General features: G+C 48.7%; 10 protein-coding genes across 10 annotated transcripts; 5 read left to right on the forward strand and 5 right to left on the reverse strand.

Moving 5' to 3' along the window:
* Window positions 1-25: 25 nt before the first annotated feature.
* BHQ10_008547 (uncharacterized protein) lies at window positions 26-980 on the reverse strand (the record flags this gene model as incomplete). Its single annotated transcript, XM_040881364.1, has 2 exons — window positions 26-617; window positions 679-980. The coding sequence occupies 2 exons, from the start codon at window positions 978-980 to the stop codon at window positions 26-28; spliced, it is 894 nt and encodes a 297-aa protein (XP_040737049.1).
* Window positions 981-1,450: 470 nt separating this feature from the next.
* On the reverse strand, window positions 1,451-4,677 carry BHQ10_008548 (uncharacterized protein; the record flags this gene model as incomplete). Its single annotated transcript, XM_040881365.1, has 3 exons — window positions 1,451-2,530; window positions 2,587-4,608; window positions 4,663-4,677. 3 exons carry the CDS (start codon window positions 4,675-4,677, stop codon window positions 1,451-1,453), a joined length of 3,117 nt encoding a protein of 1,038 aa, XP_040737050.1.
* A 1,500-nt stretch (window positions 4,678-6,177) lies between these two features.
* Window positions 6,178-7,660, forward strand: BHQ10_008549 (uncharacterized protein; the record flags this gene model as incomplete). Its single annotated transcript, XM_040881366.1, has 5 exons — window positions 6,178-6,354; window positions 6,409-6,908; window positions 6,972-7,368; window positions 7,441-7,522; window positions 7,593-7,660. The coding sequence occupies 5 exons, from the start codon at window positions 6,178-6,180 to the stop codon at window positions 7,658-7,660; spliced, it is 1,224 nt and encodes a 407-aa protein (XP_040737051.1).
* Window positions 7,661-7,793: 133 nt separating this feature from the next.
* On the reverse strand, window positions 7,794-8,987 carry BHQ10_008550 (uncharacterized protein; the record flags this gene model as incomplete). Its single annotated transcript, XM_040881368.1, has 3 exons — window positions 7,794-8,058; window positions 8,364-8,814; window positions 8,861-8,987. The coding sequence occupies 3 exons, from the start codon at window positions 8,985-8,987 to the stop codon at window positions 7,794-7,796; spliced, it is 843 nt and encodes a 280-aa protein (XP_040737052.1).
* Window positions 8,988-9,205: 218 nt separating this feature from the next.
* On the reverse strand, window positions 9,206-10,574 carry BHQ10_008551 (uncharacterized protein; the record flags this gene model as incomplete). Its single annotated transcript, XM_040881369.1, has 2 exons — window positions 9,206-10,052; window positions 10,102-10,574. The coding sequence occupies 2 exons, from the start codon at window positions 10,572-10,574 to the stop codon at window positions 9,206-9,208; spliced, it is 1,320 nt and encodes a 439-aa protein (XP_040737053.1).
* A 398-nt stretch (window positions 10,575-10,972) lies between these two features.
* BHQ10_008552 (uncharacterized protein) lies at window positions 10,973-11,922 on the forward strand (the record flags this gene model as incomplete). Its single annotated transcript, XM_040881370.1, has 4 exons — window positions 10,973-11,012; window positions 11,063-11,376; window positions 11,448-11,824; window positions 11,886-11,922. 4 exons carry the CDS (start codon window positions 10,973-10,975, stop codon window positions 11,920-11,922), a joined length of 768 nt encoding a protein of 255 aa, XP_040737054.1.
* Window positions 11,923-12,812: 890 nt separating this feature from the next.
* On the forward strand, window positions 12,813-13,400 carry BHQ10_008553 (uncharacterized protein; the record flags this gene model as incomplete). The annotated part of the gene is made up of 4 exons (XM_040881371.1): window positions 12,813-12,834; window positions 12,887-12,913; window positions 12,970-13,229; window positions 13,281-13,400. The coding sequence occupies 4 exons, from the start codon at window positions 12,813-12,815 to the stop codon at window positions 13,398-13,400; spliced, it is 429 nt and encodes a 142-aa protein (XP_040737055.1).
* Window positions 13,401-14,544: 1,144 nt separating this feature from the next.
* Window positions 14,545-16,417, forward strand: BHQ10_008554 (uncharacterized protein; the record flags this gene model as incomplete). Its single annotated transcript, XM_040881372.1, has 2 exons — window positions 14,545-15,074; window positions 15,136-16,417. The coding sequence occupies 2 exons, from the start codon at window positions 14,545-14,547 to the stop codon at window positions 16,415-16,417; spliced, it is 1,812 nt and encodes a 603-aa protein (XP_040737056.1).
* Window positions 16,418-17,974: 1,557 nt separating this feature from the next.
* On the reverse strand, window positions 17,975-19,614 carry BHQ10_008555 (uncharacterized protein; the record flags this gene model as incomplete). Its single annotated transcript, XM_040881373.1, has 6 exons — window positions 17,975-18,057; window positions 18,109-18,243; window positions 18,294-18,690; window positions 18,741-18,979; window positions 19,033-19,093; window positions 19,147-19,614. The coding sequence occupies 6 exons, from the start codon at window positions 19,612-19,614 to the stop codon at window positions 17,975-17,977; spliced, it is 1,383 nt and encodes a 460-aa protein (XP_040737057.1).
* An 841-nt stretch (window positions 19,615-20,455) lies between these two features.
* Window positions 20,456-22,616, forward strand: BHQ10_008556 (uncharacterized protein; the record flags this gene model as incomplete). The annotated part of the gene is made up of 3 exons (XM_040881374.1): window positions 20,456-20,485; window positions 20,551-21,973; window positions 22,021-22,616. The coding sequence occupies 3 exons, from the start codon at window positions 20,456-20,458 to the stop codon at window positions 22,614-22,616; spliced, it is 2,049 nt and encodes a 682-aa protein (XP_040737058.1).
* Window positions 22,617-22,908: the final 292 nt, after the last annotated feature.

The raw sequence follows: 22,908 nt of genomic DNA on the forward strand, positions 1-22,908 counted from the left end.
TAAAGACAGCTTTAAAAGCCAATTTTTAGTTTTCAGGTTTGTCAACTCTCGGCACAACAACGATGATATCCTCATCGCCTTCACTGACGCGCACACCCTCCCAATCCGGATCCAGAGACTCAATTTCAAACTCATCCTCATCTTCAAGAACAACAACAACATGCTCCTGTTCAATCTCCTTGGGATCATGTCCCAGCATACTTCCTCTCGTATAATCCCCATCCTTGATCCCGCTCCTCTTCGAAACCTTGAATCTCTTAACTCTGAACGCAAGCACAAAATCCCCTCCATCCCCCCACTTTATTCCCTTCGTATTCTTCTGGTGAACCTCCACTTTCGGCCCTCCACCAAGCGGTACCGTGCCCCCAGACCAAATCGTCCCATCCACGGTCGCCGACACATCCACTCCTCCACCACGGGTGGTTTTCGTTTCCGCAGATTTATCTCCTGTGACGATTTTGAGGCCCGTTATGAGGTAGAGCGGTTTTCTAAAGCGGGAACGATCGAACCAGCGCTGAACATCTGCAGAGGCGTCGACGCAGTGGGATTGCATCCAGGAGGAAGAAGGGTGGAATTGGGTGGTTGTTATTGTGGAGAAGTGGAGAGTTTCGTCGTCTCTGTACACCATATCCAATACATTATTATTATAAAAGAAAGCTCGATGGGAGATACGCCTACCCCCTATCCCAATCAACCCCTAAATCAACGCCAACACCTAGTACAGACAGAAACTGTGTCAGAATCGCAAATCGGCCTGAGCGAAGCTTTTCGGTTGATATCTCTACGTCTTTTTTGTACGTTGAATACGGTACCGACCCTTCTGCTACATCGGCTGTAGAGGGTATCGGTGCGGTGTATATGATTGATTCGGCGGGKCTCTTCAGATCTGTGAAGACGTTGCCCAGCTTTAGAGGGCCGAGGGGCGGGGGAGGATAGTCCCAGGTTGGGGCGTAGAAGTAGAAGGTCTCTTTATTCGCCATTTATATCTTTTCGTTGTCGTCGCTGTTGATGTTGTTGATTTGGTGAGTGAGGAGTTGATATAAGTTCCCCGCACTGCGGCTGAATATGCAAGTCCGCCCTATTTATGCTATGGCAACTCTAAATCTACACCAGATCTACAAATATGCATGAGCATCAAAAGCGTCCTTGTGGTGGAACATGCCCTGAAAATGGTAGCCCGCGTACACCGTATTGAAGTTAGGGCTAGCGCTCTGGTTCTTCTTCATGCTTTGGTGCGTAACAAAGAAGCTCCAGCCTTGCTTGCTGTTACACAGGGTCCAATGAGACTGCCGCTTTGCTTGTCATGCACAATAATGAGATGGCATTCTAGGATTTCTAGCCCAGCCGCAGGCACCGTTATTTCACCATAACATATATTGATTTGAAACATTGTCATGAACATATCAAAGACATACATATACATATAAATATCTACTATCTGAACGAAAACCTAACTCAAAATCGCCCACTCCGCAACCGTCGCCCCAGTCCCATTTCCAGCCTTCAAGTCCGTCTCATCCAGCGCCTGATTCCCCTGGACAAACAAAGTCGCATACCTCGGCTTCGACACCGGCGCCGGGAACGTATAATTTGTCGTGTTACTAGACGATAACGTGATAACGTTCGCGTTGTACGTCGATGCGTCGTAGGGATCCGAGATTGTTACGTTGAGTGATACTGTCGAGCTGCCACCATTGGAATTTGAAGAGGTTAGGGAGGCGCTTGAGGAGTTGTGGAGGAGGACGGTGATGTTGGTAGGCGGTGCTTGTGCCCAGTCGAAATAGAATCCGGATACAGTACTGGCGTTGCTGCTGGTCAGGTCGACGGTCAAAGAGCTGATGTTCGCGGCAAACTCGGGCTGCCATTTCGTTGACGCCGCGCCATCGACTGCTGAGATGGGGTATTGGCCTGGCTGATACGCATCTGTCGACAGAACGGATTTGCATTGTGCGATGTTGCCAGCGACGGTATTAATGGAGCCGATTTGTCTGTTGGGCACGACGATTGCAGATCCGTTTGCAGGCAGGGAATAGGTTGTCGAATTGACGGTATTCTGGCCGACTTGCACAGAAATGCTTCTGTTGGCATAGGTTTGATCGGCGGTTGACAATGGAGCGACACTCCTTGCACGTTGGATGGTGGTGTGCGTGTAATTCGAAGCAGCTTGGATAGGCCATCCGCGCCAGTAGAATGTGCGATATTTGACACTGGGGATTTGCGGTGGTAGGTTCGGATCAATATGCAACACATTGTCGGGCAGTAACCTCAGACCCAAATACCCGTACAGAACAACCTGGTTTGCGCCTCCGTGGCCCGTCAAGAATGGGAAGGCCGGGTGCGTGCCACCGTTAGCGGTGTAGTCGTCTAGCAGTTGTTCGGAGAATTGGAAGAATGGGCCGCGGATGTATGGGTCGTAGGAGTATTGGGCGTAGGTGTATGCTGAGCAGCCAGACGGGGAAACGTCGTTGGCGACGATGGAGAAGATGGCGTATGTCATGCCGGGACCGGCGGGGGATTGTTTCAGTGCGTACTATAACGTCAGTGAGCGATGGGTAAGCAAATAAGTGAGCAGAAAAAAGGGCATACGTAGTCTAGATCGTTCAGAGCGGCGCTGGTGGTGTAGTTTTTTGTATAATCCAGTGGATAAGTGGACAGAATCACATCGGCTTKTTTGACAGCCACGCTGTTGTTCATGGTTGTGTACTCGAGGGTCACATCGTTCTCGCGAATCAAAAGAACGTTGTCTGCCATATCTGTCCAAGTTGAGTTCTCGTCCATACCAAACTGTTTCCGGAATGCGTTGGCGTTTGACAAGGTCTGCGAAATCAGTGTCATGGTATATCCACCGGCATCGACATTGTTTGCATATTCATCAGGATCAGTCATATTAGTGAGCGTGTAATAACTTCCATTCTTCTTCAACAAATCTCCATACAAAGTGGCAATAGAGTTGTAGATTGGGAAATGCGTGTTCTTGAAGGTATCGTTATCACCGCTGACAACCCACTGATTGACAAGTGAGATGCCAATGTCGCCGTTCAAGTGATACTCGTAATCCCAGCATGGGCCGGTAGCAGTGCAGTTGCCGTATCGTCCACTGGTCCAGGAAAAAATCGCAGCATCAGATGAGAAAGAAGTCTGGTTCTGCGAGCTGGTGTACGCTGTCTTTGCATTTTCCAAAGCTTGCGAATAAATGGCTGCTCGGTAGTTGGTGATGCGCTTCGCGGACTCTGGGAACGCAGCGACCAGGCCAGGCTGCATCCAGACATCGGCATCCCAGAAAATTTGTCCGGCGTAAGAATCCGAGGTCAGACCGCCGACGGGGATACTCCAGTCATTGACGGGGGCGTTGTCAACCCGACGAAGAGCATTCGGTCCAACGGTGTTTTGCAGCAAATAATAAGGATTGACTACGGCCATAACGGCGGACTCGATAATGAACGTGTCATTGGGCAGAGTGCCATTTGCAAGCGTGAAGTCATCGACGGAATCGTCAGGCATGACTTGAGCCCATTCGGAGATGTGAGAGCGGAAGAGATCGTCAAAGCCTCGGCGACGAGCTTTTAGAGCGGCTTCTCTAGCGGTGCTTTGAGGGTCGGGGAACGCATCAGTAGAAGCAGCGCCGACGAATTTGTTGATCGTGATAGTAGTACCGGCAGTAAAGGTAACATTGACGGATTGCGCAATAGAAGAGTCGTTCTGATGCACGTACGGCTTGTCGTTGACAAGCGTCGCGGAAGAGAAATCAAAAGCATCGTCTCCATCCAAGGCAGCATAGATCCATGCAGTAACATTGCTCACGCCAACAGGCTTAACAGCGGTGTAGATGGCATCACTCTCATTCCCCGACGAGACAAATTCCGTGCGAACAGCAGAATACCCATCAATGACGTTGACCACAGATGCCGATCCATTCGCCGACGGCGTAATACTCAATTGCACCACAGCCTGGTTAACATCAAGCTTATTCGCAAAAATCTTGTACTTGATCCCAAACGACCCATTGACATTTTTCGGAGTCCATTTGTAATCCCACGACAAAACACCAGCTTTATAATCATAGGTAGTCGAATAATCCGAAATGGTGGAATTATCCACCGTCGCATCAAGATACTCCCCATTACCCAGATCTAGGACCAATCCACCCCAATGGGGTACACCGCTAATGGCGCTATCGTCACCATACTGATCCAACCAAGGGAAATTCGATCCATTAGTTGTAGGCTGCAAATCGTAAAAGCCTGCCAGCCCGGCAAAGGTCTGTCGACGCGAAAACAGAGGCCAACCATTGATGACGTCGCCGTCGACGGCGGTATCGAGCTCAAAAAAGGGACCGGCGCCGGCGACGTTGAGGCCAATGTAGCCGTTAGCGATGGAACCGCGGGATTCGTAGTGGCCCTGGTCCAGGACAGTACTCTGGAGGCGCCAGTTGCGTTGGTCCCAGGTTACGCCGGTGAATTGAGTTTGGTAGGTGCCGCCATGTTTTGAAGGTTTAGGACTACGAGAGTTGAGTCTTGAGGTCAGATCATAAGAGCGGAGGACTTGGTCAACTCGCTCGTTGAACGGGAGACCTGCGACTAGAGGAAGAAGGCACAAAGCCTGAAGGAGCTATACACAGTTAGATGAGGGACGTGATTCTTAGTACGTAGTGGTAGAACTCACCGTTGCGCTATACATGATCAACTGCAATCAGGTACAATACCTGCAGTGCCGATCCCAACGTGGCTATGTAGTAGGAAGTGACAAAAAGGAAGAAAAGAAAACATTCCGGGGAACCTGGCTCTTATTAAAGAGACATATTACAAACTATGGCGGGATTTCTCTTCTGGACTCTTCTGGCTTTGCGAATAGCTTCCCCACAAACTCCACAATACCGTATCAATACGGGATTATGATCGGCCGTATTGAACGGAGCTAGCTGATTGGCTGACTGTATCACAGTGCGTCATAGTAACCGGGATTCCTGGAAAGCGGCTACCAAGATTGCGAAAGTCTGTAATTACAGTTCAAGGCAATACGCAGATCAAACTCAATTTTACACGTAATAAAAGAACAAACTGTGCGGGGAACGCCACACACCCGGTGGCTTGTATTACCAATACAACAAAACGCGATCGCTGCCGTCATCTTCCAAACAAGTTAGTGAGGAGGTACTTGGTTCCTTAGCAGGTCTTCTAGACTTTTCCATCTTTTGTCTCTGCGGTCCGAGTCTGCCTGCATCAGGAAGGTCAATTCCTCACAGCCGGTGCACGGTTCTCTTATTCTCTCATCGGGGTCTGATCGGGTGGCCGGTGTAGAGAAACTTCCTCGAATCCGTCGGGCTCAGGGCCGGTGGATTTCCCGTGTTGACTGCGGAGAAACAAAATTTTTATACGTAGTCAAGTCACTAAGCATGGATTGTTAGTGATCTCAGTACGTAGGACATATGGCTCTTTGCAATTTAGGCTTAGGGCTTTGGTCTCACCTAATCTCACCTTCGTTGAACGCGGGATTAGTTTTTGTCGTCTTGATGTCTACCATCTATCCAGCGTATCCTACATAGCCGACTCCACGTGTGTCCAACAAACAACAAAACCCAATCATGCGAAATATATTGTAGTATTTTAAACGGTTCGCTTGGTTGCTTGATTTCAGCCTTCTGGCCACACCTCCAAACGCTCAGATTGTCTTATTATACTTGCATCATATTAGATAGAAATTAGTAACAATCATTCAACTATATAATGAAATATAAATAATATGAATCATCTCTAAGTATAAATGTCAATGGTTGAAATGAATTCCCGCTGTGGTCAGTCTAGACTGGTATGACTCACTTGAAAACTAGCCCTAACTACGCTACCAAATAAGGGCATTTTCTTAATGTCCGCAGCACGCGACTACAAGCCAGTAACGATTCTCAAGTCGCAAGGATGCCGCATGCTACTTCTTGAGTCATAGTCATAACGCTCATGCATTGCATTAGTCAGGGTAGTTGTGTTCTCAATTGCCACATAGTACATAAAGGATTACGTGCTCTTTGACATGCCTCTACTCATGGCCTGACTCTGTCCCTGAAGCCGATAGAGATAGCATCAAGCAGTAAACCAAACTCTGCACAACACGCTTGTTGGTAAACTGACTGAGAAGAAACAATCAAACAACCTTAAACAACCAGCCAGCAACGTATGTAACATCATGTCTGCTAGCACCACTCCTTCTTCATTCTCTAATCTCAGCTTCGCACCTCTCGACCCGCACTATGCACTGAAAGGGCGTTTCGCCGCGGATGACTACGAGAAGAAAGTCATCCTAGGATCTGGGATTTATCGAGATGACAACTCGCAACCATGGGTGTTACCTACCGTCAAAAAGGTGAGTCCGAGAAACTCCTCGGCGAAAATTGTGCCTAATAAAGATTCGACAAAGGCCGAAGAGTTCATCGACAAAACCCAAGACTCCGGTCGATACGAATATCTCCCCATCACCGGCTACGCACCCTTCCACAACGCAGCTCGCAATCTTCTTTTTGGTCCATTGGACGACGGTACTAACGCAGACCAATTCGTCTCCGTGCACACACTCGCCGGCACAGGAGCCAACAGTCTCGGCGCTCGCTTCTTGCGCGAAGCATTGAATCCGACTGCAGTCTGGCTATCCGATCCCACATGGGTAAATCACTATAACATCTGGAGTCTGGTGGGCGGAGTCGAGGTCAAGAGCTATCCATATTGGGATGCTGAGAAGAAGGGACTCGATTTTGAGAATCTGATCCAAACGTKGGAGACACAAGCCACAAGGGGGGATGTCATTGTACTGCATGCTTGTGCGCATAATCCCACGGGGGTTGATCCGAGCAAAGAGCAGTGGAAAATTATTGCGGCTTTGTGTGAGAGGAAGGGCCTTTTTCCGTTTTTTGATTGTGCCTAGTGAGTATCCCCGTTAGGGCTGGGGTGCGTTGCGCCTTCCAGTTGGCAATGCTTATAGCGTAGTTTAGGATTTGCAAGCGGCAACATTGACGAAGACGCCTGGGCCGTGAGACACTTCCTATCCCGGAAAACGCTCGAGCTCGCAGTTGCGCAGTCCTTCTCCAAAAACATGGGCCTCTACGGCGAGAGAGTAGGCGCCTTTCATCTGTACACTTCCTCGGCCGAAGCAGCGACAAAGGCGGTAGGCCAGCTTGAGCGTTTACAGCGTGGCCAGGTTTCGAATCCGCCTGCTAGAGGAGGCAGAATCGCGGCTGCGATATTGACGACTCCTAGCTTGTACCGAGAATGGCTGTTGGATTTGCAAGATATGGCCGAGAGGATCAAAGGTATGCGCACGGCGCTTAGAGATCAGTTGGTTTCTTTAGGGACGCCAGGGGATTGGGACCATATTCCATCACAGGTAGGCACTCAGATTCAGTTCTTTCTCTTCAGAATATCGTTCCTTCAAAGGGCAGGCTGATATCGTCCTCAGATTGGAATGTTTTCGTACACCGGTCTTACTCCTGAGCAGGTGGACATCATGCAGGCGGATCACCACGTTTATGTCCTGAAAAGTGGGCGAATATCAATTGCCGGCTGTGAGTTTTGTTAAGCCTACTTGCTGTTTTTACTGATATATCGTAGTGACTACCGCAAATGTCGTGCATGTAGCAAAGGCGATAGATGGTGCTGTGAGGAAGTCGCCAAGGTAGATTGTACGCATCCTCTGTGGTTATGAAGCAAAGATCTACCATGTAGATTCTTTCAGCATGCTTCCAGCATAGTCTCATAGTCCGTATTGCTTCGTCGATTACTATACACAATCATAACATCATCCGGAATTCATTAATCCTCATCCTCATCCTCCTCCTCTTTCTCTTCTTCCTCTTCTTGCTGTTCATCGTCTTCCGCATCCCCATTAGCTTGGTCATCAACCTGGTCATTAACACCAGCACCTGACTGCCTAGCAGCAGCAGTATTCGCACTCCGTCTCCTCCCCTGCATATACTGCTCCGTCGTCGTGATCGCCCTCTCTCCCACGTACTTATTACCCGGCCACTCGGCCTTGCACACCGGACACCTCTCCGATTGCTGCATGCGAAAGAAATTCCTTATACAAGTATCATGTAACCGACCCGCACAATCGCGATTCGCGCATCGTTGGCCCTGTCAAGTCAGCACCCTTTCCTCTCCTCCATATACTCCAATAATTCACTCGGGAGACTCACGATGGTGATTATATCCTTACAAGCAGCACAAAACTTAATTCTCTTCCCCCTATTATTCCCTCCTCCTTCCTCATCGTCATCATCATTATACGTATCCACCAACCAACCACGCAACTCCATCAGTCCCCTCGGACTAAGACTATAGAATCCTTTGGCGCTTTTCTCGAACCAGCCTTCTTCGACTAACCGTGCCAGCATGGTTTCTGCCTGGGGTATTGTGAGAGACTGTGCGGCGCCGCCTTGATTCGCATTTTCTGTCGACCCAGACGCCGAAGCGTTATGGGAAGAAGAGGAAGAGACTTTTGCTAGTTGAATAGCCTGTATACTCGACAACACCATCGCCTCGCTCCGCCGCGTATTGTGTGTCTCGAACATGGCGTCGAGTAAGCGTTTCACGAATGCGATTTCGTCGACGGTGTAGGTTGTTGCCAGTTGCGTGAGGGGGTCGCTGGTTGTGTTTACGAGGGCGTAGACAATCGCGGCCGGTGTGCTGTTATTGCTATTATTATTATCAAGTGCGAGCTGAGGCTTTGCGCTGCGGATTTCGAGATCAAAGGGAGATATGGCGCTATTGGCGGCGGCGATGTAGGAGTTGAGATCGGCTTGGGTTATGTCTTCGGCGAGGACTTCGCGATTTTCTTTATTGATTAGCTTAATTAGGTGAGATGAAGAGGGAGGGAGTACCTTGAGCAGAGAATATGGCTGCTAGCACTGGCTTGGCTTCGTCAAAGGKCATGGTTGATCGGGCCATGAAGGCTTGTAGGAAGGCGCGGTTGCTGTCATTGTAGCCGCCTTCGTATATAGAGGCCATTATATTAGTGGACACAGAGTATTTCAATTGTTAAAGAAATAAAGAAATGCAGTGCTGAAAGCATAGAAGGGTAAACGTAGAGTGCGGGAAATTTTCGAGACAAAAGAGGATTAATTAATGGAACGCGGGGAAGACGCGTCGTGTCTCCGCATCATTCATTCTGCACTACATCATGTACACAATCAACAACTTTAAGTATATACAACACACAACTACAGTTATAAAGACAGCCCGCTCACGTCAACCGCCGGCTCAATGCCATCCACCATATCAGCAATCACCTTGCCCGTCCCCAACGACTGCGATATCCCCCACGGCCCATGCCCCGTCGCAATAAACACGCCTCCAATCTCTCTCCCAACCGCCGTATGATCTGATTTCACACTGATCTTATCACCAAGCAACTCATCTCTTACGCGCGAGACAATAGGTAACCCCGTACTCGACACGGGCCTAAAACATAGCCCTTCCCTCAAGACTTCCAGGTCATCTTCATTAACCGTCTCCTCATTTTCCGCAAGTTTACCCAAAAATTGGACTGCAACTTTGCGGAGTTTGGCCATTTGCTGCTCATCCATAATCGATTTTGAACCCTCCGCTCTTGTCGGAAGTGGGATTTCGGTGCTGTTCAGACCCGCAATGTAGATTTCTGCGCCTTCGCGGGAGAAAATTTCGGGACTGAAACCGCCGTCGTCTTCGGGTAAGGTTGTGAATACAGCGTGGCTTTTGCCCTTGTATTGGTCATGCTCGTGCAATAGGCTATGACGCGGTGAGCGGATTAGTAACGAGTACCCTGCCAGCGACGAAATGTGTGGTCGATCAGTTGCCGATGCAGATGGGAACAGAGTCTTGTAGACCAGACTGGTCCAGGGGCCGGCACATATCACTAGATTCCGGCAAGCGATGGTATATTCTGTCTGATTCTCGGAGTTAAGGACGGTCACGCTCCTGATGAGGTTTGTAGTGGGATCGGTAGTCACGGAGACGACTTGAGCAGGATGATGCCATTGCACGCCTTGAGAGGTAGTCGTTTCATGCAGAAAGTGGCATAGTCGTAGGGGGTCCCTATTCCATTAGGAATAGAGCATAGTTATCCAAACAAAGAAAAGCTTACACTTGACCAACGGTATCCTCATCGCTAATCACCTCAACACGTCCCCCCTTCTGCTTCGTCAACCACTCCGGCGTCTCCAACTCCACGTCTTTCGTCCCACTCGCCGCCAGTGCTCTACTACTCCCATCACGCAACCAGTCATACCCCGTGCCCCCATTTGTACTGGAAGGATTAACATCCAAACTTAACGCCGTCCCCGTCATATATCCCCATCTCCTATTCCCATCATACTCCGCCGCCAACTGTTTGTGTAATTCGTATGACAACTTCCCCAGCGGCGCAAGCGCAGGCGCAAACCAGTCCTTTGCGACGAAACCCGCGGCGTAGCCAGATGCACCGCTGAAGAGGTGAGCAGAGGACTCGATAACGTGGATTTCGTGGTCTTGCAGAGCATTGGACGAGGAGGACGGGTTGCTGAGGTAGTGCGCTATTGAGGCGCCGATTATGCCGCCGCCGATTATGACTGTTGCCATTTTACTGAATGTGTCTGGTTCAATGTTGCTGACTTGAGTTGAGACAGATTGCAGTGTCTGCTGGCTGGAGGAGGTTGATGTAGATGATTCAATCAATTTGGAGTCATGTCATAAGGCGTCTCCGCAGCGGGGTAGACATGATATCGAGAGGTCCCGGCATAGATACCAGGCATTATGAGTCCATTTCTATATCGCCTGCTTGATAAGAAGAATCAACCAGAAGCTTCATATACATTATCAGCTCGTTGTACAGCTCATTGTAGAATGTCATCCACTATCGGAGTAACAGCGATGACCTCGGCCATGATGAAATTGGGGAAGTGGGGGTGCCATCTTTTCTCCCACCTCTTCGTCATTTCAAATCAATTCCTTTCTCAAAGGTCTCCAAGCTTATAAACATGGCAGCCAAAACAATCATCGTCACCGGCGCTTCGCGAGGTAATCACTCCCCCCTTCTTGTCTATGAACGTGACAATTGACAACTCCAGGCCTCGGCCTCGCCATATCCAAATACCTCCTCACCACCAGCCCACCAAACAACATCATCGCGCTTGCCCGCAGCGCCGAACCCCTCCAAACTCTCAAGACGCAATACCCTAATAACGTCGAATACATCGCGGGCGACTTGACAGATACCACAATCGGCGACAAAGCCGTAGAACTAGCGCTGTCCAAATTCGGCAGTCTCGATGGGTTGGTACTCAATCATGGTGTTTTGGGTCAGGTGGCGGTTATAGGGAAAGCGGATGCGGAGTTGTGGAAGCATGGGTTTGACGTTAATTTTTTTAGTTTGGTTACTTTTGTGTGTTTCTCCCCCCTCTGCTTCCATCTTTGGTATTGGATGCTATGACGAATTGGGCTGACATTTGACAGACGAAAGCAGCTCTCCCAGCCCTCCGCAAATCCAAGGGTAAAATCATCTTTACGTCCTCCGGCGCTGCGGTCTCTGCGACGACCGGGTGGGCATGTTACGGTGCCACAAAGGCTGCGCTCAACTATTACGCTATGGCGTTGGGCGTGGAAGAGCCGGATGTCACGTCTATTTCCCTTCGACCGGGTATGGTTGACACCGAGATGCAACGAGAAATCCGCGAGGATCATGCCAAGTCAAGCGATTTACCGCCTGGAGCACTTCAGAGATACGAGGAGGCGCATAGAGATGGGAAGTTATTAAAGCCGGAGCAGCCGGGGAATGTGATGGCGCGGTTGGTGCTGGATGCGCCTAAGGAGTTGAGTGGGAGATTTATATCGTGAGTTTCTTTGACTCAACTGAGATCTGCATTGATTGATTGGCTAACTAACGTACTACAGATGGAACGACAAAGACCTCGCCGCGTTCCAGGACTAAATAAACTTGTGTAAAGTCAGCATAAGCTCATCAAAATAAACAAACAATTGTGACGTTGAATTAAAGACATCAGCCGAAAGATGAAAAGCAGATACACATTATAAGCATTAGATGCGAGCATCTTCATACTTAGCATGGAAATGTATGGCATCATCACGCGTCGGGTTGAAGTAGATGAATAGTACTTACATTGAAATACCGTGATGTTGACTTGAGACAGAATCTCGGAACTAATCCGCAAGTCAACACCTATTCAGGCAATCCACAGCACATTTATTGAGTGAAACAATCGTATCAGCAGAATAGATAGATTCGATCACATCGGATCCGAATTTGATAGTACATAATTCGACATCATGCAAGTCAAGCCAAAGCCGTCATAGCAATACGTAGCACGTACATTATTACCTATTCTGAGCAGCAGTCAGCAACTTGCATACTCTCCAATGAGTGAGATGGTTGTATCAGAAGAAAATTCTTCAGAAAGTCCTTTGGCGGGACAGGTAATCACCACGGTTTGGTAAGATAGGGGCGACACGAAAGTTCATCTTGTAGAACATAGACAATGGAATAGTAGAGTGAGACATACCAATTACGAAGAACTGCAAGGCGTTGTTAGTGTCAGTCGAGTCGAGTGAGCATAAACACAAGAAAGATGTTGCAGAATAATAATGGTTTGTTGTGTGAAAGAGAAGAAAGAAGAGGAAAGAAAAAAACTCGACGGGAAAAATAAAAGGAAGGAAGGGAAAGTGGGGAGCTTCCGAGAACGGACTAGCGTATTCCGACTGTACCTCAGGCAAAAGGAAAGGCCCCGCGACAGTCGAGTCTCAATCAGTATTGTTATTCCATGTCAGGCAGCTATCTACGCGACTCGTCGTATTACAGGCAAGATGTCGGATCGCGAGTTTGGCGGTAAGTCGTTGCTACATGCACGAACATTAAAGTACTCACTGACGACGCGCAGCAAATGACGACCTATCGCTTCCAAAAGGTATTCTTACCCTCACAACAACTCAAATTACTATCGAACACAGTTAACATACGAAGCAACCGTCCAAAAAATAATCACCGAGATCCTGCCCCCCTCCACCGGCCAAACCTTCGCCAAAGATGCGCGCGACCTATTAATGGAATGCTGCGTCGAGTTCATCACGCTCATCTCCTCCGAGGCCAACGATATCAGCGAAAAGGAAGCGAAAAAGACGATTGCGTGCGAACACGTCGAAAAGGCGTTGCGGGATCTCGGGTTTGGAGATTATGTTGGTGAGGTACTTGCTGTTGCGGAGGAGCACAAGGAAGCTTTGAAGGTGGGTTCTATCATTCGAGGAGAAGAGAGAATGATGGCTAACGATGGACAGACGCGGGAAAAGAAAGCGAGTAAAATGGAACAGAGCGGTTTGACGGCCGAGGAATTGCTACGACAACAACAGGAACTATTTGCGTCAGCCGGGCAGAAGTTCAACGCAGGCTCTGAGTGACCATCCGTTTCTCGACGGATTCGATGCGATTCGAAAATGATCGTATTTGAGGGATTTACAAGGGTACTCACCACCTACGGCAACGCGTTACAACATAGCGTGTGAAGTTTATATTGGTCGGCTGATTTGAACATGGGACATTGACAATAAATGTGATGGCGTTATAACATGGACATAAGGTGTTTGGCGTTGCGTTTGTACTTAACATCTCAGACATATGCACTGATCTACCAAAACGAGTAAATGCTGCTGATCAAGCATCAGAGTCAAACCTTGTGCATCCTAGCGATACATTGCATCTCGTTGCATTGTACAGTCGGTCAGGATCGAGAAGGGTATTTAACTGTCTAGGACTGGGTTACTATGTAGGCACCTACTACTTAACTACACAGCTCTAGAACACCGGTGGCGCCTGTAGAGGACGTAGAATTTAGCCATGTGCTAAATTTACTTGCTTACACACGCTACGAGCCAATCCATTCCCAGAGCTAAGCGACGAACTAGGTTGAATTTCAAGATTGCGTGCAATATACGGCGTGTATTCGCGATGGAGCTAGGGTTGGTTGGCAATTTGAGTTACATGTGCATTTGATGGCCCAGAGTGGACCGACGCAACAGGAGATTGTAACCATCGAAAAGCACTACATAGTACATCCTCCGTATAATGTCTTAGCCTACTAACAGGGTTCTCGATTTTTGTTTTCTTTTTTCTTTTTTCTGTCATAATTATTATGTACATATATCCACTTGCAGACTTGCAGTGGCCAAAAGTCCACACCGAGTATATTCCTCTATACCGATAGGATTAAACTTACACCTTGCGGATTGATACAACCATCAGAGAAAATTCTGCCCACCGTTACATCGCTTGTGTATATATACATAATAAACAGAGAATCCTGCTAATTTGAAAAGAAGACACAATGGCCTTCGCTGCATAGTGTATACCATCAACTCATTGAATTCTGAACAAGGTCAATACTAAGTATACAGTAGGATCACGGCCTTCGACATGATTTCCAACAGCCGGATTGTCGCGTCACTACCATGGGAACACTGGCCTGTCAATCAGCAAAAAATCTCAATAGATACGTTTTCTCCAGTAGCAACTGCAGCAAACCTGAGAGAATCGACATATCAAAGAATGAGTCTCGCAGCAGCCCGCAAACCGCTCCGCGACTTTCTTAGTCCACTCCAGACCTCGGACGCGCAGTTGTATGACGTCGCATGCTCGTTTTCGCATGTCTTTCGTGATCTGGCAGCCAACAACAACGACACTGACGATGAATCGTTTAGCCCTGTGCCTGTCACGAGGTTACCCGTGGGAAAGGAACATGGGCGCTACCTAGCTGTTGACGTAGGCATCACCACGCTCAAAGTCGCGTTTATCGAGTTACTGGGCGAAGAAGAGAATGGAGGAGGCCAAGGCCACGCTAGACCAAGATCAATGAGTAATGTGATTCGCCAAGTGAGGCATTCGCGAGTTCGCAGAACGCTCGAAAAGGCCTGGAGGATTGAGGAACGCCTCAAACAGGATGAGCCGCATGAGCTATTTCTGTGGATTGGGAATTGTATTGCGGAGGTGGTCAAGGATGATTTGTTGTCGAATGCTGGGGCAAATGTTGAGCAGCCGACGTTTATTGAGACGGGCATTGCGTTTGGGCTTCCTATCAGGTTTGTCTGATGCACTCTGTCCTGAATCTGGACATTGACAGGAGTATACTGACGACAATAGGCAAGAATCGCTAGAAGCAGCGACATTGATGCAAACCGGCAAAGGATTTACAATCGGTACAGACCTGGATCTAAGACAATCCATCCTCCAGGGCTACGAACGACATACGCGGCGCCGATCAGATAGTCAGGACGAAGGAACGGCAAGAGCATCGAAAAGACAACGACACTATATCCTACCCCAGTTGAAGATTATTGCTCTCACAAACGACGCCGTCGCGACCCTTCTCTCGCTTTCTTACTCTATCAAATCATACCCCAACAGCCGCGTCGCGATGGGTATTGTGCTTGACGAAGGATGTAACGCAACTATCCCCATGACTCTTTCTGATCTACATCCTTCAAAGGGACGGATTATTTTGAGTCAAGAACCCACCGCCGCGCAGACGCTCGTCAGCACCGAATGGACACTCCATAGCGCCTCCGCACCTCTACGCGAGCACGGCATACTCACAAAATGGGACCTGCAACTGGATGCTCGATCCGCGCGACCCGGATTTCAGCCACTAGAATATATGACCGGTGGTCGGTATATCGGCGAACTCATCCGCATAATCTGCAACGACTATTTCGTGAATGTCTTGGGAATCGCGGAGAAATATCTCCCTGCACCACTCGTGCAGCCGTATGCTTTGCGCACGGAGACCATTATCAGTATTATATCAGCACAATTGCCTCTCCAAACACTCGTGCACACACTTAACCACGCCCAAACCACTGCTGCCGGCGGAGGCAACGGGAATTTCCTCCCTCCTCCCCCGTATCCGGCAGAATGGTCCTGGACCATCGAAACCGCCAACGCGCTCCGCGAAATCGCGCAGGCAGTGCAGACTCGTTCCGCGGCGCTGGTCGCTGCTGCCACAGTAGGACTACTGGCATCGAACCACGAGGTATCTCTCCGCGACCCAAACGCGCCTTCTTCATCCTTCTCGTCGAGTCAATTCAGCATCGAGACGCAGTTCTTGAGTAGTTCACCATCTAAAAGTTTTCACGAACTCAGCTTCGGTCTGCCGTCCTCTACCACATCATCATTCTCAATCCCTACTGCCGGCGGCGGAAAGAAAAGACCAGATTGGTTCGGCGGGCCCGAGGAATTGGTCGTTGCGTACATCGGCGGCATAATACAGCATTATCCAACGTACAAGGAGAATTGTCAACGGTATATTGACCGATTGCTGATCAAAGGTGGTCCGCAGGAAGGGGGAAAGAGTGTGTTTCTGAGAGAGGCGACGGATGGGGTTATTATTGGTGCTGGGGTTTTAGCGGGCATGTTTTCGCGGTAATATTTTCTTCTGTTCTGATAGTCATAGATAGATTGGGAGGATATGGTTGGAGTTGGAGTTTTTGTACATAGGCTATAGATGAATACCTTTCACTTTATTTACACGATTGATATCTCTCTGCAGAACAAGCTTAGGGCGGGCTGATCAGAGTATAGCTGTGTCAACCGCATTAGCCCTCCACGCCATTACAGTCCTCTCGTTCGCCCATTTGAGTATCTCATCATAGTCCTTACACATGTGTATCGACCCCCATCCCGGCTCGTACTCTGTCTTTCCTTCGAGCGTGGTGTCTGCATTGCACATTATGGATTGTCGGAGGTAGTCGAAGCAATGAGCAGAATGGTGCGCGAGTTCTTCGGTTAGTGCTGCGCCTGTGAAGGCGGATTGGTATGCTTGGACGAGGTAGGACTATTTGATACGAATTAGTTTTTTGAATGGAAAAGAGTTCGGGAGAGGCGTACAAGGCAGTGTAGCTGATGAAATACGGACATCATGTACACTGGCTCATCACGCGAGTGTACTTCTATGGTATATGGCTCACTTAGGCCGATTGCGTCGGAGTCGTTGACTTGGACGTATCCTCTGCCAGCTATAATATACCTATCTGTCAGCGATGCTGTATCTGCTGATCTGAGGTTGTGCTTTAGTACCTGAGCTCAGCTCGACCCAATGGTGCAGTGTCCTTAGTGTTGCATCCCTCGAACTAAACATACTCTCATTCAAATATTTGGTATCTTCGTTGAAAGTGTACGTCTTTAATGGAACTTGTCTCGTGTTAGCAAACCAAGCCAATTATCAAGGTATGTCAACATACAATCAGGTACCGGAGACAAATTACTCTTTCCGTCGTCTTTGTCATTTTTGTCATGAAAAATTCGAATAGATAGAATGAGTATCACGAGAGCCATAAAAATCTCTAGCGCTAATCGTATGTAATGCCAGTAATACTTCGACCTCGATGAATCGGTGTTTGAAGGCGATTTTTCTTCAATACTTGTATCTCTAGGAAGAAATGCCTGCCTTTCGGCGTCGTCTTCGTCGTTGGTGATAGTCATGATGAAGGTGAAGTGCTTGACGTAACGAATATGGCAAGTGTCGCGATGGAAATCTAAATAATCAATAGGTACGTGATCTATCGGCAAGAGATAAATTGGGAGCTGGACTCGATGAAGAAAGGTGAGACGAGAGGTGCTGGTAGTGTTTAGCCATAACATTGACTAAAATAGCCTATATTCCGCGACACTCAGGGATGGATGCTGTTTCATCCTATCAAGACGCGGGGTAATAGATCAATACTACGAAGAAATTATACATGATCGGCAAGCTATGCATGTTTCAAGGAGCAGGAAATTTAACTTGAATTGATCTGCTTTTAGCCTATTTATTGAGTCAAGTGTCGACTTACGGCTAGCCCTAAGGTGCTCGATTTGGTATAAACTTCGTTTCAAGCTAGGTGAATGCAAATCTATATTTATATCTATTATCATCATGCAAAAATTCAAACATCAAATCACCTTATATGCATAAATCATGTCTTCATCATCAGAACAACGAGCATTACCTGGATTCATCGGGTACTTTTGTCCAGAACCTGGTAATTAGTAAAACCAGACCACCTCCTATAAAATCCAATGCGACCACTACACATGAGTTAGCTTTAATACGCATAGGACAGAAACAGGCAGGCGTACAGAAAGTAAATGACCACCCAACACCAATAGCGTCAATCAAAGGAACAATAGCGGCCGAACTACCAGCTCCGAAAAAATATTGCACAATGTATTTGGTGCAGATGACATCTGCCTTCTTGGCAGGATTTACCTCTCCTAAGCGTTAGCATAGCCCATCCACAAATTCATTATTGGTGGTGAAGTACCAGCTGTATACGTATTCAGCGCATTAAACGTTCCCATCAACCCAACCCCAGCCCAAAACGCAGCCACAATCGGCAACGCCAATCCACCAATACTCTCCTGCAAACCCCATCCGAGCAACAGCAACGAAATCGGAAGAATCACAAACAAACCTATCAAGCCGCCATTGAGTCTGTCGCCTGGTAAACGGATTCCGTTCCGTTTTGCGATGTACCGTTTCACGGTACGGTCTGATAGACGACCGCCGACGATGCTGCCGACGAAAAAGCCGGTGCCGGGAGCGATGTAGAATATGCCGCTGATTAGGGGTGTGGTGAGATTGAACCGGGGGTTTATGACGTGGGGGATTGATGTGAGGATGCCGTATTGGGTGACTGCTAGACAGCCGCACGTTACGTCCTACCTATGTAAGTTTCGTTTCAATGTTTGAAAGGGGGATCAATGCTTACAGCGAGTAGAACTTTTGGTTGAAGAAGCTGCCGAAACACGCCGAGAGGATTGAATTTCTGCAATGCTTCGAAGAATGAGAGCTTCTGTTTGGCGGCATGCTGGACGACTTCGACTTCTCGCTTGATGCTGGGGATGACGATGAGAGAAAGGACCAGACCAAAGCCTGACATGGCGACCTGGAGCCAGTAGATATTTCTCCAGTGGCTGAATGTGACGATCAGACCGCCAATACACGGACCTGCCTTATCAGCTGGAATCTATGCCTAGGTAGCGTGCTATCAGGTATCTTACCAAGGGCAGGACCAGCCACGCTCCCAACCATAAAGAACCCCGTTGCCTGACCACGGGACAGCTACAAGAAGAATAAGCACCTTCCAACTCTTCTAGTGTAAGGTCTGAACATACCGGCTCAAAAATATCAGTAATTATAGTCTGCCCAGCAACCATAAAATACGTCCCCGTCAACCCACCCACCAACCTCATAGCCGTAAACGTCGCCAAATCTGGTGCCACCGCAGCCCCAATCGAAGGCACAAACATGAAAAAAATGGCCACATTATATATCCTTTTGCGACCAAATAGGTCACTTAGCGGAGACCAGATGAGGGCTGATAAACCCATGGCTACGAGCACGCCGGCATTGGTTACGTCGAGGATCTCGGAGGTCGTGGAGAGATCGAATGCTATTTCGGGGGTTGCGATGAGCATGGATGTGCTGGAGAAGGTGACGACGAGGGTGAGCCAGCTGATCACGAACAGTATCAAGTATTTGCGCCATTTGGGGAGGGAGTAGCCGACTACTGCTGGTTTTTTAGGAATTGTTGTGTTCGGGCCGTCAGTGCTCGGCGCGGAAAAGATTGTTGTTTCTCCCATGATTCCTCCATGAACTGCACAGATACAAATCCATGATACAGAACGAGTCAACGAGAAGATTTTATATCTAGGATTACTTGACTTATCAAAATCTCTAGCTATCCAGCTGTGGATTTACGACTCGACTGTGGAGCCGCCGGTTGAAGCGGCATCGGACTGTTGCCGACTGCGCTGTCGGCTCTATGTTTATACTAGCAGTGGTAGTTGTAATTAGGGCATCAAGATACTAGCGGTCTTCTCTTGGTATATGAAGGCAACAACTGATTCGGTCAGACTCTCCTAGCGTGAGGTGCTAGACACATACATCTGCACCGTGGAGAGAACGGCGATCCGTTCGGGAAGCCGATGGATAGTGGGCACCAGGAACGGTGACAAGATGGATTCACCGAGCCAATATCGGCGTGCATATAACCGATGACCTGTAGGACAAACTCTAGGTCGTCTTTAGCTGTCCAACAGAAATCATGTTTTGGCATAGAGTAGGCTTGCTTGCCCGTGGTTCGGGCTATATTCCGCATACAAGATGATAGGTAGGCATATAACAGACGAATAATTCAGCACTGAAATGGAGACACTTTTATTGCGATAGCGATATTGTCAATGGAAATACTGGAGTTACAAGCACGTTGAGAGTAGATTTTGGAAGATGGAATTCCGCGACATGATTGGTCGAGCAAAGCGCGTCGCCAAGCTGATCCGCCGCAATTGATCGAGCTTCCCTCTTGACATCTCCAACTTCCTCCAATTCTCAAGCATCCCAGTGTCGCCGTCTTTTTCTCTTTTTGCTTGATCGATAGATTTTTTGTTGTCGCTGATAAGGCTACAGCCAGCGAAAGGCGACATGCCTCAATTCAAGGATGAGCATGTCCTGGTAAGTCGCGCATCCTCCACGAATCTTCAATCCTTGCCCTTGCGACAGTCGCTAATTTGAATCAGCTCATCGCGCCAGGCTCGCAAACCACGCTCGCGCAATTAGGTCTGCCGGAATCATTCACTCCCGCAAGCCACCGATTCCCCACGCGCATGTTCCCCGCCGAAAAGAAGGGCGAGTATGAACCGTTCAAAATTCGAGAAAAAAAGAAACCAGCACCTTCTACAACCGAGACTACAACCAAGACTACGACCGAGACTACAAATGGACAGGAGAAGTCTGATGTTGATATGGCGGAGGCGCCAAAGCAGGAAGAGACTGAGACCATGAACGGCGCTACAGAGGATAAGAAGCCAGAAGAGACGAGTAGTGCTGCCGAAGGAACAAATGGAACAGAAACCCACCCGGAAGAAGCAGAGCCGAAGGAGGAAACTTTTCTTGAAGAAGATATCGTTTCGGACGAGGGAGCCATATATCCTATACAAAATGGGCATATTGTCGACTGGCCGTGTTTCCTCGCTTTGCTCGAACATGTATACAACACTCTCAGCCCGCCATTCCACACCCCGATCCTGATCATGTCCGAACCAGCCTGGACAGCGCGCGATCGCGAAATCTTGACGCAGTTCGTTTTCGAAAAGTTCAAACCTCCTGCGTTCTGTCTTATGGACTCAGCCCTCGCGGCGTGCTATGCCTATGGCACGATTACTGCGACTGTTGTTGACGTCGGTTACGGCAAGGCAAATGTCACTGCTGTTCTGGATTCTGTCGTACAAGAAAATGGCCGTGGCATTGCTCTAGAAGGATGTGGCGGAGAATCGATGACGGATCGATTGGAGGAGCTGCTCGCATCAAAAGGGTTCACAAGAGAAATGTGCGAACAGTTGAAACGCAGCAACATCACAGAACTTCTTCCCCCGGGAACTCCGTTACCAGGAACCACTGCTGCCAGCAGCCAGAACGGCAATCCAGCTGCCGCTGCTTCCACGGGTCCAAGTGAATCGAATAACGCGTCGAAGCTTCCGCGAGGACCTGGCCGGGGGACCCAAACTGAGAACAACGAGAACGAAGAAGATGAAGGCATACTTGATGTCGCTGCCATTGTCACGAGCGGTAATACAAATGAGTTTCTAGCCAAGCGCGAAAAGGAGAAAGCTGTTGCTGGGCCGAAAAAGGGTGGCGCTGATGCAAATAAAGCGATGAGGCTACCAAACTCGAAACGAGAAACGGCCACCTTTCAATTTGAGGAGTTTGCGCGCATTGAGGATTCAGTTCAATATGTGCGGCAGAGACGGGATGTTGAGGTTGGGATTGAGCGGTTTCTGCTTGCCAGTCCTGGAAAGGATAGGAAAGAACGGGGCAGTGGTGGAATTTTGGAAGATTTGGCAGCTCAGATTCATCACACCATTCTGGCTGTCCCGGATGCTACGAAACGTAGTGATTTGTGGGATAATCTGATCATCATCGGGAATGGAAGTCGTATTCGCGGTATGTATTCTGCACTCATCTTTGAGTCACTGGCTAATGAGTTATAGGCTTTGTGCCTGCTTTGCTATCTACAATCACGCAAAAGTACATACTTTCACCATCAGCTGGCATATTTACCTCTGAAATTCCCTCCAACATATCCACCCCCATGGCAACCGGCACAACCACTCCAGCGGCTGGAAACCAAACCCCTGGCCCTCTTTACCACCCAGCCGCGCACGGCGTCAACCCTTTACTTGTTGCTGCAACACACGCCAACGCACCCAACATGCCACCATCTACACCTGGTATGGCCGAAAACCAAGCCTATCTCGCCATGGCAAGCATGCACCGGTCCACGGGCCACTCACAAACACCCACCTCCGTCAAAACCGTCAAGCCGCCGGACTACTTTCCCGAATGGAAAGATCAGGGCAGCAGTAATGCGCCCGGTGCTACCGGTGCAGGCGGCACAAACACGACATCCGCGAATCCAGCGGGCGCGCCGCGTCCGGGGATGGAAGAGTCGATTTTCTTGGGAGCGCAGATCGCGGCCAAGATTGTCTTTATTAATGATAACCAGGGCCAGTACAAGGGCTATTTGCCGCGGTCAGAGTATAATGAGAATGGGCCGTCTGCTATTCACGAGTATGCTTTGGTTTGATCTCTTTCTTGTCTGTTTCATACCTATCGATACCTGGAGAAGAAAAGTACTACATCTCGGTTGACTGTCTTATACTTCGTGTTGATGGAGTTTGGCTTGGGCGTGGTGGTTTACTTTCTATCAAATGTAGTTCTAGAATTGTCGAATGTACCTGTTGTATGTCTATGTCAACCAATCATACTACGTATTTCGTCGGTGGCAAAGTAAGCACGTGCCACACCCGCCCAGCCACTCCACATCTATTCTCTCTGTCGCATACCCAACTCTCTTCTTACAACAACCTCACTTCTTT

This window comes from Talaromyces amestolkiae, assembly GCF_001896365.1.
Source record: "Talaromyces amestolkiae strain CIB chromosome Unknown scaffold19.1, whole genome shotgun sequence".
NCBI lineage: Eukaryota > Fungi > Ascomycota > Eurotiomycetes > Eurotiales > Trichocomaceae > Talaromyces > Talaromyces amestolkiae.